Raw genomic sequence first — 14,122 nt, forward strand, 5'->3', positions numbered from 1 at the left:
AAGGGTGTACGACGTTGACGCATCTTGGCTACCGGGGGCGCTCGCTAGAGGAGGGAAGAGGGTTCCCGCTCTGGAGTAGGATTGGCCGGCGTGATGTGACGGGCTCGGCCACCTCCATCCGGGACAGAGGAGGGCCGCTGTCTCTCCCCGCCTCTGCCTGTGCCGGCTCTGTGAGGTTAATTCCTGTTTTTTCACTTTTTTGAGGTGTCTGCCAGTTTGCCTGTGTGGTCGCCATTCTTTCGAAGCAACCACGGTGAAGAGGAAGAGGCAGTTGGAAGCCGAGGCGGGCGGTTACAACGGGTGAGGACAATGAGAGGCGGAAGAAGCTGTCGCCGCTTTTGCGTCGCGGTCTCGGGTGAGGCAATCCAGAGAGGCCCGGCCGCCAGACGGCTCTCGGGGCCTTAGTTGACGGCTGTTGGCTTCAAATAACGCGCAGAAACTCGCATCTCGCCTTCCCCGTGTCTCCCATGGGATGAAGGGTGCAGGCTACGTTTGTGCGTGCGCGAGATCTGATGGGGAATTCCGCTAGAGATATGAGGGGGCGCAGGATTTGAGGCCTTGCGTGGCCTTTCCCCCCAAGGAGCTTGCAGTCTGATATTCGGTCGAAGGGAAGGAAAAGGAAAGAAACGCCCCAGTGCTATGTGTCGCCCATAACGATGCTCAGGCAGAGAAGCACTCCATCCAGATATGGGAATATTGGACAGTAATCGGCAGAGCATGAATGGATTAACGCGTGCGCCACAGCGCTGACCTTAACTGTCATTCCCTTCCAGCTTTGACCAAACGTGCACTCCAGATTTTCGCTAGAGAGTCTTGTTCAGACTGAAACATTGCACGTGGTTATGAAAGAAAAATCCATATTGCAGAGTGATGCCATTCTTCCAATGGAAAGACATCATTCGATTAAGCCTATTCAGATCAATTGTGTGAAGATTTATGAGTCTATTTTATTTTTCTGTATTCCCGAAGATTATCACTGTCATACTTAGTACCACGAATTTTCTAATATCTAATCTAACCTTTATTATTATAATATTGAATCTAGGTACCACCAAGTCCCAACAAATTATTTAAAACATGAAAGACAAGATAGTAAAAAAAGAAGAAACATAAGGAATGGTAGAGATGACGAGATAACAGTGGGGGGGGGGCACAAAAGAAAATAATCTAAGTTAAAAGGAGACTTCATCTCATCTTTGAAAGTGTTGATGTCTTTTAGTTAAACCAAGTTGTTCAACAGAGGATTTTAGCAACATAGGATTAGAGAATGGTCTTATCTAAAAAGCATTAAAATGATAATATTTATAGCAAATTAGTTGTCTATTTGTTTTTGGCTTCTGGATGTGATAGTTGAAGCAGTGTAGCATTGAATGGAGTAATTAGACTGCAATAGTGGGTAAAGCGAGTTAACAAAAATATGTAACAATTAAAGCAGGTTAATGTTAATAGATACAGAATGGTCTCTTTAAATCCATATAAGTAGTATTAATTTGTGGTATTAATTTTTAGGGATTGGTGGTAATTAAGGATATAAAACCCATTTTTCAATTCCTCTAACTTTATAAAAGCTTGAATAATATTTCAGTCTTAATAAGAGTTATCAGCAAATAATGGAAAAATACCTATTTATGAATGCTTATTCTTTGTCCCATTGCTATCTTCTTTGTACGCTATGGTTTATATTCCTGCACAAATATTATATTATTTATTGCTAGCACATTAATATAAAAAGGAACTAAGTATCCAGAATATAAATTTTAGATTGGATTGCTAGAAAATCAATCAGATGTAATTTGTGGACGTCAGAGACTCACGAGTCTGTTGTTTGTGCCATAGAACTTGAATCAAATATAAGATATCAGTACATCCCTTATCAGGTTGAGGCTTTGAATGGAGAAAATAAATCTCTGATGTGTTGTTGTTGGCTGCAGCCATAGTACTATGGTAAGATATTACTCTTCCCTGATTAGGCTCTGAGTAAACATATATAAACATATCTACAAGGACTTGGAGATTTATGGATATAATTAATGACCTACCTCTATTTTGTTTTCTAAGATGATTTGTTTCATTCATTATCATGGCCTCCCATTTGCTCCTCAAATTTATAATCTGTTTATATAACAATTTTACTCAAATCATGGCTTGCCCAGGCATCTCATTTCTGAAAGAGGGATATAATTCATTGGATGTTTTTGAAAGGCATATTTCAAGTATTGTATGTTAAGCTCCAACTGTACTTTGCACACTGCCGGCAGTCAAATGAAGAAATGGAAAGGACAGATGATACCTTAACTTCAATACTTTTACTGCTGTAAAAAGTATCTGTCAGACCTACCCCAACTAGGTCCTTAGGAAAGAAAGACTCTCAACTCCATTTGGTTGAAGTGATAGGTTCTTTTACTAAAAGATGCTGGTTGCAATAAAAGCTGGCTAGAGCTAAAATTCCCATGCAAAAGATTACAAACTTTTCCCCTTCACCCCAGCTCTTCCCCCTTGGGCAGTTTGTTTTTGGCCAATGGCAAGCCACATAGGTGTTTTGAGAACCGCTGGGATGTTTGGAGCAATCCACATTCTTTTCCAAGCTACATGGCCTTGAAGACTAGCACAGGCTGATTTCGTGGGCTTCTGGCTTTGTCAAGCGGTTATCCCCCCCTCCTTATTTTCCATCTCTACTTCATATATGTTTATTGCCCATTTGCTTTCCTTCCCCTTTCTCCTAACAGTTGATAGAAGGCTATTAACTAGGCGTAAAGCTGAAGATAATAGAATTGATATACTGTTTCCATTTTCAGAGGCATTAGTCCTGCAAAGAAGACATAAAAGGGAAGGGGGAAAGACAAATACGAATGCATGGTAGTTAATGTTCAATGAGGTTTCTCTGGGTATTGTTAGTGGAACCTCTTAATAATAATAATAATAATAATTTAATTTATATACCGCCCTTCTCCCGTAGGACTCAGGGCGGTGCACAGCATATTAAAACAAATACAAATACAAAATAGAAATATAAACCCCTATAAAACCAAATTAAAAACCAAATATTAGAGCTGTATTTCCTATTAAAATTATTCTTAAAATCTTAAGTAATCTAGAAGCCTTGATGTGTTTTGAATCTACCCATTTGGTTTCGGATGGTGGGAAGTCCTTCCACGCCACTAGGTATTGGGTTTTCCCTTGGTATGTGTGTAAATCCAAAATGTCTTTGACTTCAAAATGCTGCTCAATCATGATGGGATCAGGAGGTGGTTTTTGTTGCTGGGTGTAGAGCAGAAGTGACTGCTGGTTTTAGGAGGCTGAATTGAAACTCTGGGTGAATAAGTCTGAGGGTTTTTGGCAATTCGAGTTCAATGGTTACGGGGGAAAGGGCCAACGTATTTTGGACCCAGTCTATATATATGTTGCATGAACAATTTAGCTAAGGTACAAGTGGAGAGATTTTTGGCATGTTTAGAAAATAGATCAGTTATCACTCAGATTACAGCGTTTTCTGAACTTTCAGGTAGTTCTACTGTAAAGTCTCTTTCCATGCATTTTGGGTTCTGCCACTGGCTGAGGAGCCCTAGTATCTTCTGATGTCTTTTTGCAGACACACAGGTGGGACAACTAGCCACATAATTTTCTATGTCCTTCTATAATGAGCACCACCAAAATTGATGTTTAACCAAGTGTAGGGATTTAGCTAAGTGTAGTTTCAAATCGTGACTTTTTTGTAAGACCGTTATTTGTTAGCTTTTTGAGACAAATACTTTGGCTTGTACCCAGACTAATTCATCTTGCATCATACATTCGTTTTTATGGGCTTGAAACTATGTGTCTTTTTCTAGTGCTGCTTTTAACACATTTAAGTCCTCTGCCGTCTGGCTTTTGAGTTCCCTTTGCGCTAGGTGGTGACCGGAGCTGCCAGGTGCCAGGATGGGATAACTAATAATTTCAGGCTTCGAGCTATTATATAGCGGTAGTCTGGACAGACCATTTGCTTGGAAATTCTTTCCCCCGCAGGGTGAAATTGTTGAAGTACTAAGCCCAACAGCTTGTTTCAGGACTTCCAGGTTTTTGTGGTCTATCCATGGTTCAAAAGGGGCTTTGCTGCCTTCTAAGAAATGCCTCTAGGTTAGGAGTGCCCAATGTACCGTGTACACCTCCTTTTCCCAAACTGCCCACCTTTGTTCAGTCTCACCTTTTTGGGGGTGTAAGCACATGGCTGCAGGGCTCCCTGGTCATTTTTCTGCAGCAACACAGCCCCTACTGCCACGTCACTAATGTCCACTTGGATGACAAAAGGAGCATTTCGGTCAGGGTGTTTTAGCACCGGCTCTGCTGTTTCTCAAATGCTGCTTGGCATTCCATCATCCATTTCAGAGGTTGGCTACGCTTAGGCTTACCCTCACCTTTCATATTCAGCAGGTTGGTGATGGGCAGGGCTATTTGGGCAAATGATGGGATGAACTGAAATGATGGTGGGTGCGTGGAGGAGATCACTACAAAACTGTCCGCACTTTTTTGGGATCTATTTCTATCCCGTCATGGGAAATATGCCCCCAGATAGTCAATTTTGCTTTGGTAGAACTAGCACTGGGACAGTTTAGCATATAGCTAGGTGGTCCGGAGTTTCTTGCACATAGCCCTGACCAGTTTCACATATTCCGCCATGGTTTCAGTATAAATCAAAATGATATCCAAATAAATTAAGACCTCTTTATATAGCAGGGCACCTTGCAGATGAAGGGGAGAACTTGGAATTGGAAGCCCTCAAGGGGGCAAATGAAAGTCATTTTCCACTCGTCTCCTTCTTCTCGACCCCAAGACATTGGGGTCTCGGCTGGTGGCTGCAGGCTTCTGCTTCTCCCAGTTTCTCTTTGCCAGTTTCCTTATTCAGTTTATGATTTTACTAAAATATTGCTGTTTCAGGCTAGTTAAGGTTTTCTTCTGGCTCTGTTACCCTCCTCTATTCCAATGTCTTCCTTTTTTCTCCAGGAACTGCAAGCTATTTGCTACTTCCTCAAGGATCAACTGGTTTATTTTTGGATCTCTTATAATTGCTGTGCTGACTGCCATCACCAGGAAGTTGTTTTCTACCAGATTTCTCCATTTATTGGAGTAGTCTAAGGCAGCAGTCCCCAACCTTTCTGGGACCAGGGACCAGTTTCACGAAAGACAATTTTTCTACAGACTGGGAGGATAGTTTTGCACGCAACCTAGATCCTGTACATGCACAGATGAAACTTTGCTTGCTTATCCTCTGCTTACATGGCTTGGTTTCTAATAAGCCTCAGACCTGTATTGGTCTGTGACCCAGGGTTGAGTCACCTGGTCTAAGTAGCTGAATTTATTGGCTTGTTTCTTGCAATTGCACAGATCAGTCCTACACTCTTTTGTCTGCAGATTTTAGGCACAATAAAAGTAAATCCAGCTGCCATCCTATATATATTCTTGTAAATCTATACCATAGCCATCCATCTTGGAGTGTTGTGAAGATAAAACTCAACATAGAAGGTATTTTGATAAAGGAGAATTTGAAATTTGGAATTGCTACTCAGATTCAGAAGATTATAGAAAAGAAGAAATGATGTGTGTACCCTGTACTTTTTTCAGAAATTCAAAAGGGAAAACAGAATTCAAAGAGCATCTCTCTTTGAATCTATAAAGCAGCCTTGTTTTCCTCAAAGCTTATATGACTGCTTCATAATCTGCTACACACACATATTGCATGTTTAAAAGGAAATTTTAGTTCCTACTCCCATATTGAGAGAGTTGCAAAACTACTCTCTCAAAGGCATTCAGAGCCTTAATTGTTACTTCAACTTTTGTTTCAGCAATGAATTATTTAATTCATACATTTTCATATATTTGCTCAGTTGAGGAAATGGCATAAATTGCAGGAGGTCATCTGTTGGCAAAATATTTATTTGTCTTTTTGTTTTCAGTCCAAGCAAGTGTTTAGTAATGGCAGCAGATTCAATGGAGATTGATGATGCTTTGTATAGGTAAGCATTTTAACAAAAGTTTAATTTGCTTTAATAATCTATAGATAATATGTTTTAATGTGAAGTAAGCTTCCTTGATTAAACAATGAATTTAAATATAATGGTAGGATTGTTTCTATCATAAACTTTATTTTATTAACATGTATTTTAAACCCAGTTTAAAGAATGTTATTTCCTTGAAATGTTCTTAAAATTGCCAAGAAATTGTTTTACACTTCTCTTTTCTCTATTTTAATAATCAATTTTCTGCATAGAATTTCTAATTTTCTGGGATATGTTAACTGTATTTAGGAGATTGTGAGCATGTATGTGCTGTCTTACTCCAAACTAAATTAGTTTTATTGACTTTAGCACTTGAGAATTACCATGTTTTAAAGCATTACCATAGGACCAAAATCAGAGATATACAACCAAGGAATCCCACTATTTGTAGGTCATAGCTATTTTGACTGAAATGAAGAAACTGCTTAAATTGTTAGTGAAACTTGAGCATCTTGCAAGTTATAGAATAGTGGTGGCGAACCTATGGCACATGTGCCAGAGGCGGCACTCAGAGCCCTCTCTGTGGGCACGCGCACTATGCCCCGGAGATGGCAACCATCCCTCTTCAACCAGCCACCCGCTAACTCGCCGAGGTCCCACATGGCCAGATGCATCCCAGCACCCATGCACTGACTGGCCTCTGTGTGTAGGGGCTGATGGTGTCAGGCAGCAGCCGCCCCGGCCCCTGCCTCACTTTGTCCTGTGACAATGGCACCCCCACCCTGCCTCGCCTTGCCTCGCCTCACCCAGCAGGACGAGCCTCCTGCCCACCACCCCACCTGCCAGAGACCCCCTGGATCTTCCCCAACCCTGCCCGGCCCCCACAGGCATCCCTCCCCACGAGCAACATCGAGGTAATCATGCCCACCTTGGCCACACCCACCCAGTGTGCCATGACCACAGCCACGCCCACCCAGTGGGCCACGCCCACCCGGCACCCAACGATAAATAAGTGGGGTTTTGGTTGCAGTTTGGGCGCTCAGTCTCTAAAAGGTTTGCCATCACTGTTATAGAACATAGAATGATAGGGCTGGAAGGGATCTGACTAACCCTCTGCTCAAGGCAGCCTCACACCATCCCAGTGAAACCTCCAGTGATGGAGCTCCCAGAACTCTGGGAGGCAAGCTATTCCATTGATTAACTGTTCTCATTGTCAGAAAATTTCTCTTTATTTCTAGGCTGGATCTCTCTTTAATGATCTCCATTACTTCTTGTCCGCAGAGGCTTCGGAGAATAGGTCATTTCCTTCTTCTCTGTGACAGCCCCTCAAGACAATTACTAGAAGATAGTTATCATGTCCTCCCTAATCCTTCTCTTCAATACGCTAGACATAACTACTTCCCTCAACCATTCATATGATTTACTCTCCAAGCTCTTCATTATCTTTGTTGTTCTTCTCTGCACATTTTCTAGGATCTCAAAACATTTCTTTTTATATCATGACACAGTATTCCAAGGGTAGTCTCAATATTATCACTTCTGATCTTGATATTTTCCTTCTATTAATGCATCCCAGGACTGGATTGGCTTTTTTGGCAGCTGCAGCACTTTGCTGGGTTATGATTAAGTTCATTTGAAATTATTATAGGATGATATATTAATTTCATTGAGAAATTACATAATATCCAAAATCCAAAATTTGTAAAAAGTTATTTCTTGAGATCAAATTAATTTTTCCTCTTCTGTGAAGTTTGTCAAAAGTGAAAAGTTCTGCAAATTGCATTACTTTATGCTGTTGATTATAATTATTTATGATTTTCTTTTAATACTTGCATGTAGTCGGCAGAGATATGTTCTTGGAGATACAGCAATGCACAAGATGGCTCAGTCTCATGTATTCCTAAGTGGAATGGGCGGGCTTGGAGTGGAAATTGGTAAGTGAATAGAATTTTTTTAACTGTCCAGAACCTATAGAATCAAATAAAATATAAACAACATAATTTTTTTACTATGTTTATTTTTCAGTGGGAAATAATTTATTGCATTTATTGTGCAGTAGGCTAAACTTATATTTTTTACTAATTGGAATATAATAAATATAGAACTATTGCATCATGAAAATCACTCAATATGAATTACAAAGGTTCTCATTATCTGGGGAAGAAGCTTTATGAATTTTTGGGAAGGATGCTTATAATACAGAATACTATTTGAGTTAGCCATATATTTTGTAGAGATATAATTACAACTTCCTAAAATTTTTAGCCCTCTATACAGTAGAAGTATTAGAGCATGACTGATAAATACAGATGATAATAGAATAAGAATAACCAGACAATATTGCATGGTTTGTAGTAAAATAATAGACGGCTGTTGTAGTCTCTTCTAGTAGGTAGTGCCTCTTGCTGACATTTAGTTTATCTGATGGATTGATTTATAGAGATCATTATTAAAATCAATTGTTGGTTTACTTAGTATTTTGGCTTTTTTAAATATTTTATTCCAGAAAGGTGTCATTTTTGTAAATTCATCACATATGACAAAATGGTCCTTTCTGATTGCAGCCCTTCAAACATTTTGATAACTAATTATGAGCAATTTGTAACCGGAGTTAAATGCTAACATTTGCCTCTTCATGTCATCTTTTCATTTTCATAAATTTATGTCTCATACTTTTAAATCTTCTTAACTTCTTTTAAAGAGAATCTTCTTTTAAACTCTGTTGCCTTGAGAGAAAAAGTGAGATATCCACAAAGTAAATCTAAGCACTGAGCCATGACTCTTTGAATCTGTGGACATGACTAAGATTCTAAAATTGTTTTCTACAATGGTACAGGTTAGTCCTCATTTAGCAACCACAAATAGGACCAGCAATTTGTTCATTAAGCAAAGTGGTTGCTAAGTAAAATCACAACTGTTCTTATCTTATTTCAGCTTTCCTTTGCTTTACAAACCTGCAAAGGTCATTAAAACAAGGATTGGTTGTAAAATTAGAAAAGAAAACATGGGCAAATCTCATGCAGTATCTGTTAGAATTTTAAAACTGAAGCATGCAGATGAAATCTTAGCAAGAGTCATTCACATTATCATTACACCTCATACTGGATACATCTGCTGAAGATGATCATGCTTAACATATCCACAAGAATGTTCTTGTTATCAAAATTTGATATTCCTGTTTGTTAATTTTGCTATTTTTATATTACTGTAGCTTTAAGGAAAAAAAGCAGATTCAGGTTCTTTGTCCTTCATGTTTGACTAGCTACTCTTGGCAATCCAAGTATAACTGTCACTTGCTGCCCTAGTCTCTTTGTTGCCTCTTTCTGATAAAATCATTGGTCATGGGTGCCTAAACTACTACCAGGAAGAAGGAGGGAAAGTTTCTTATCCATCTTCTTTTGTGAATCTTCTTTTCAAAATGGGTAATAGGTCATCCCAGAGCCAAAGCAGTCACTAAATTTGCTTGCTACAGGATCCAGATTAGGCTTGCAACAACTTGAAGTTGCAACAACTTCAAGCCTGGGAACTGGAACTACATTAAGGTCTTCAAAGAAAAAAAAGATACCCTCCAGCCAAGGCAAAAAGTGTATCAGGATAAAGAAGAGAGTTGCCTATCCTCTCCAGTTCTCCAAATTCCGAATTTTAAAATAAAGCATTATTACTTTTTGCCCGATCTGCAAATTTCCTCTACACATTTATTTGGGAGAAACCTCCATGAAACCCGGAGGACTTTGTTTCAGTAAAGGATAGAAATTGCTGTAATTCCGAACACTGACCCCCAAGCCTGAGCTGGTTTAATACTCCTGAATGTAATGGGCTTAATGCCATCTACGTATGTAATCTTATTTCGAAATTCTGCTGATCCCGGGACTTATTGCTCAGCAAACAAAGACAAGATACCAGTCTTCTGATCTTTGGAAGGTTTATATTCGAAATCGTAAAGATACTTCCGCACGAATGATGTCCTATAAAATGCAACAGCCATATTTGTAAGTAAAGTTACTTAAAATCGCATCAAAAGGCTGCAATTCTACTCAAGCTGATCGCCCTGATTTTCCACGCCCGAGGTTGCGGTGCAAAGGAAGCCTTCTCGAGATTAAGGCTGCAGTGCTAAAATCATTTGCTGGGGCTTAGAAGTGAGCCTCGCACAAACTCGTGGGCTTGCCCGCAAAAGAATCTGTATATACGACCACCCCGCACCGCCTAACTTCTTTCCCATCAGTAGCATGAAGCCCCGTCCTAATCTTAGTTATTCCGGTCCTCCAGCTTGAAGCTGCAAGGAAAATAGGGAGCCGCTCCCACCCCAAAACGAGCCCCCCTTCTCTCCCAACCCCATCACTCACACAGTCTCCAGGCCAGAGGTTCTCCCGAGCACGCAGGCGCAAAACAGCTTTTTCAGGGAAGGGAGGAAAAAGGTGCACATGCGTAGAAGACGAGACTCTGTTGCCTGCACCGGGAAAAAGGCTCTCTCTCTCTCTCTCTCTCTCTCTCTCTCTCTCTCTCTCTCTCTCTCTCTCTCTCTCTCTCTCTCTCTCCTTTTAGCCTTGAAGAAGCTGGAGTAGGGAGCTGCGAGCCAATCCAAGGAGGCGAAAAACGTCTTTATTTAGGAAAGGGGAACGGAGCTAGAGCCGAGTGTATCTCTGTTCCTAAGACCATCAGAAATATGTGTTTTCCTATGGTCTTAGGCAACCCCTGTGAAAGGTCGTTCGACCCCCAAAGGGGTCGCGACTCACAGGTTGAGAACCGCTGTTATACTGTGAGGCTACCAATGAGTTAGGGTGTCCTTGTCTGACCATTTACTTGTGTTCTTGCAATCTGGAGGTTAACTTCCTCCCCGTTTGTCCTACACAGTCACAGGGGCAATCCATGCAGGGGATTCAATAGATTCTATTGAAGGTATCTCCACGTGATCTTACAGTGCATAATTTGTCTTCATATGGTAGCCTCTGGGCAGTGTGCGATACCCACTTGCAGATCTCGGCAGCTGTGTTCTACTGCTTCTGAAATGTTTTTGGTGTATGGCAGGGTGTACCATATAGTTGGACTTTTACCTTCTTTCTTTTCTCTCCTTTGCTTTTTGCACAGGCTTCTTGTAATATATGCTTATGGGTACCCATTATGCCTGAATTGTTCATTTAGTTACCTTCTCTCCAGTTGTTTAGTTTGAGGGGTACTACAGTGAGTTCTCACTCTGCCATATAATGTTCTGGTGCATCTCTTTTTGTGTGACAGTGTATGCTTACTATTGAAACTAAGAATGTGTGGAGTGTTAGTGGCCTTGCGATAAACTGTGGTTTCTATCTTTCTGCCTGTTGATGAGGACATGTAAAAACGGTAATTGTCTAACCATTTCTTCCTCCATTGAGAATTTTATGTCTGGGGAGATGGAGTTCAGTAGCATATGAAAATCTTTTAATACATTTCTTTTGATGATGACAAATGTGTCATCCACATAGTGGCACCAAAATTTACTGTAGGTGTATAGTTTTGAAATGCATAGTGTTCTAGTTTGTGCAGGACAGTTTCTGCAATGATTCTTGATAATGGGGATGCCATGGATGTCCCTTTTTTTTTTTTTTGCTCATACATTTCCCTTTTGAATGTGAAGAAGGTATGTTGGCAGTATCGGATTAGCTTCATGATTTGTGTCCTGGTTAAATTGTTTTGATCGGGGTTGTATTCTTCTATTTTTTTTATCAATTATTTCATATGCTAATTAGTGTGTGCGTGTGTGTGAGTATGTGTATGTATGTGTATTGACAACAATGTATAAAAATCAGATTTATAATAACAGTTATAGAATATAAAGCTATAATGATAAAAGTGCAATAACAATAGAATGATATTAATTACTTGTAAGTAAAAAAATCAGAATTCAACTACAAGCAGAATAAATAGCACATATAAAGGGACAAAAAAGAGCAATCTGGGAGGATATATGTGAGTTCTTATCCAATATAGTGAGCAACAAATGTGCAGGTAGTCCTCAGGTTATGACCATTTGTTCAGTCATTGTTCAATGTTATGATGGTGATGAATGAGGTAGACTTATAATGATGGTTGGAGTTCCAGCTGTTGCAGTGTTCCTGCTTTCATGTCATTGTGCTGCTGCAGTTACAATATCAAAATGATCTGAAGTCACATGATTGCACTTTCCAATGTTCCTTGCTGGTTTTGCATAAACAAAGTCAATAAGGCAGCCAGGAGAAAGTCAGAAATAGCAATCCTTGTTTAATGATCTACATCAGCGGTTCTCAACCTGTGGGTCGCGACCCCATTTGGGGTCGAACGACCATTTCATGGGGGTCACCAAACAACGCAGTCCGCCATTTTTTTTTACCCTTTTCCTTTCCCTCTTATTGGCTTTCGAAAGTGCCACAGGTGGCATGCAGAGCCGTTCCTGCCTCCCTCCTCTTTGCGCATGCGCAGCTTTTTCCTATATAAAAGGAAGTTTTGGTTTTGGTCCACATGGCAGAAGTGAGACAGAGGACAAGCGGCAGAAAGCGAGAGAGAAGAAGTAAAAGTGGCAAGTTTTGTCTCTGTCCTGCCGCTGAGCTTCCTCTGCTTGGCCACCAGACACCCCAGCGGCCCCAGAACACCCTGCCTGCATTTCCTTCCATTTTTTTTAGCCGGCCCAGCAGCTAAAAAACACCCCGCGGCCGCCAGCACTTCTTGTAATTTTGCAGCCGGCCTCCCCCTTCACCAGTCTCTCCGGCCGCCTCTTCTCCGTTCCTTCCGCCCTGACCTTCGCTTTTTCCCTTGCGCTCAGATGCCCTCTTGCAAGAAAACTAGCAAAGTTGCCAGAGAACCAAAATTAGATAGAAGTATTCGTCACGCGAGCGCACAGAACGAGCCAGAGACGAAGCTTTGCGCGTCAATGAAATATTAGTAAGTCCTCCAACCTAAGCGGAGGGAAGGAAAAGCCCAGAACATGGTGATAGGGTGGCAAGCGAGCCTCCAAAAAGGACTTTCCAAGCTTGCTGAAACTATCCCGGGGAAGGAAACTGAAGGCGTGCGCAAATCCCGGGCTTTGTTTCCATCCCTGTGGAGCAGCCAGCTCCCTGCTACCTTCCATCCACGCCTGAAGCCTCTGCTGCTTTGGGTAGCTGCTACAGACCCCCCGCCCCGCCCCTGCGACTTCAGGGACCGAAAGGAAGACGGAGGGAGGGAAAGAAACCAAGAAACTTACTTGCCAAGCCGGCACAGCCGCTGGCTCAGCCCCGGCAGCCAGTCAGAGCGCGCGCGTGTGCAACAGCCCTCTCCCAGTGAATGGGATTAGCCGAGCGTGCATCCCAGCCTCTGGAGCTGCCGACCAACATTCAGGCATGCTCAGTCGGCTGACCTTCCCTGTGTAGAAAGCACCATTGAGTGGAGGGAGGGAAAAAGGGGACGGGCGGGGGCAAGAAGGAAAGAAATGGATGCTATCATCAAGAGGCGAGCTAAAAATAGATGCGGAGGGAGGAAGGGGGGGGAATTGCTGGAAGTTAAAGAGACAGGAGCTGAGCTGAGGAGGCTCTCTCCTGATTGTGGACTAATGCAGCAGAAGAACACGATGATCTCCCCACTATAAACTGAGCACATCTTGATTGGTGGTAAGGAATGGTCATTAAGGAAAGAAAATCCCATGGTTACATTAAAATTTATGTGAAGCATCTGTACGTAAATATACTGCACTCTTTATTGTACACAAACTGGCAAAGAAAGCCTCTTTGTAACATTTAACATGCCCTGGAAGAAAATATATGTAGGTAAGTATCTTCTCTTTCAGTTTTCTGAAGGAGAATTGGCTTCACAACTAACATTTTTTATTTATTTGGCATTAATAGTCCAAGGTAATTGTCCTGCATTTCATTAATTCTAGATGTCCTGTAGAAGCCACAGTGACCCTAGCAGTCTTTCTCAACCTTGATAATTTTAAGGCATGTGGACTTCAACTCCCAGAATTCCACAGCCAGGAGTGTTTCATGCTCTGATCTGATGCAGGGAACCCCTTTATTCAGAGACTACATAGCATCCCCTGATCTTTTGCTTCGTCTTCCCACCTCCCTGCTTTTCAACCCACATCTTGCTGCATTATTTATTTACTAGCAAAAGGGCTGTCAATATCATGGGCTGATCTATGCAAGACGGTGCATGGGCTGATCTATGCAAGA

At 41.4% G+C, this 14,122-nt stretch overlaps 1 protein-coding gene across 1 annotated transcript in view; it reads left to right on the forward strand.

Annotated features, from left to right (window-relative positions):
- Positions 1-310: 310 nt before the first annotated feature.
- Positions 311-14,122, forward strand: part of UBA6 (ubiquitin like modifier activating enzyme 6) — a 135,793-nt gene continuing 121,981 nt past the window's right edge. Inside the window, exons 1-3 of the mRNA XM_015815162.1 lie at positions 311-355; positions 5,928-5,987; positions 7,809-7,903. Coding sequence (XP_015670648.1) covers positions 5,947-5,987; positions 7,809-7,903 — 136 coding nt within the window. The 5' untranslated portion in view covers positions 311-355; positions 5,928-5,946. The remainder of the gene's footprint in view (positions 356-5,927; positions 5,988-7,808; positions 7,904-14,122) is intronic.

This window comes from Protobothrops mucrosquamatus, unplaced genomic scaffold, assembly GCF_001527695.2.
Source record: "Protobothrops mucrosquamatus isolate PMUCROS unplaced genomic scaffold, P.Mucros_1.0 scaffold320, whole genome shotgun sequence".
NCBI classification, from domain to species: Eukaryota; Metazoa; Chordata; class Lepidosauria; order Squamata; family Viperidae; genus Protobothrops; species Protobothrops mucrosquamatus.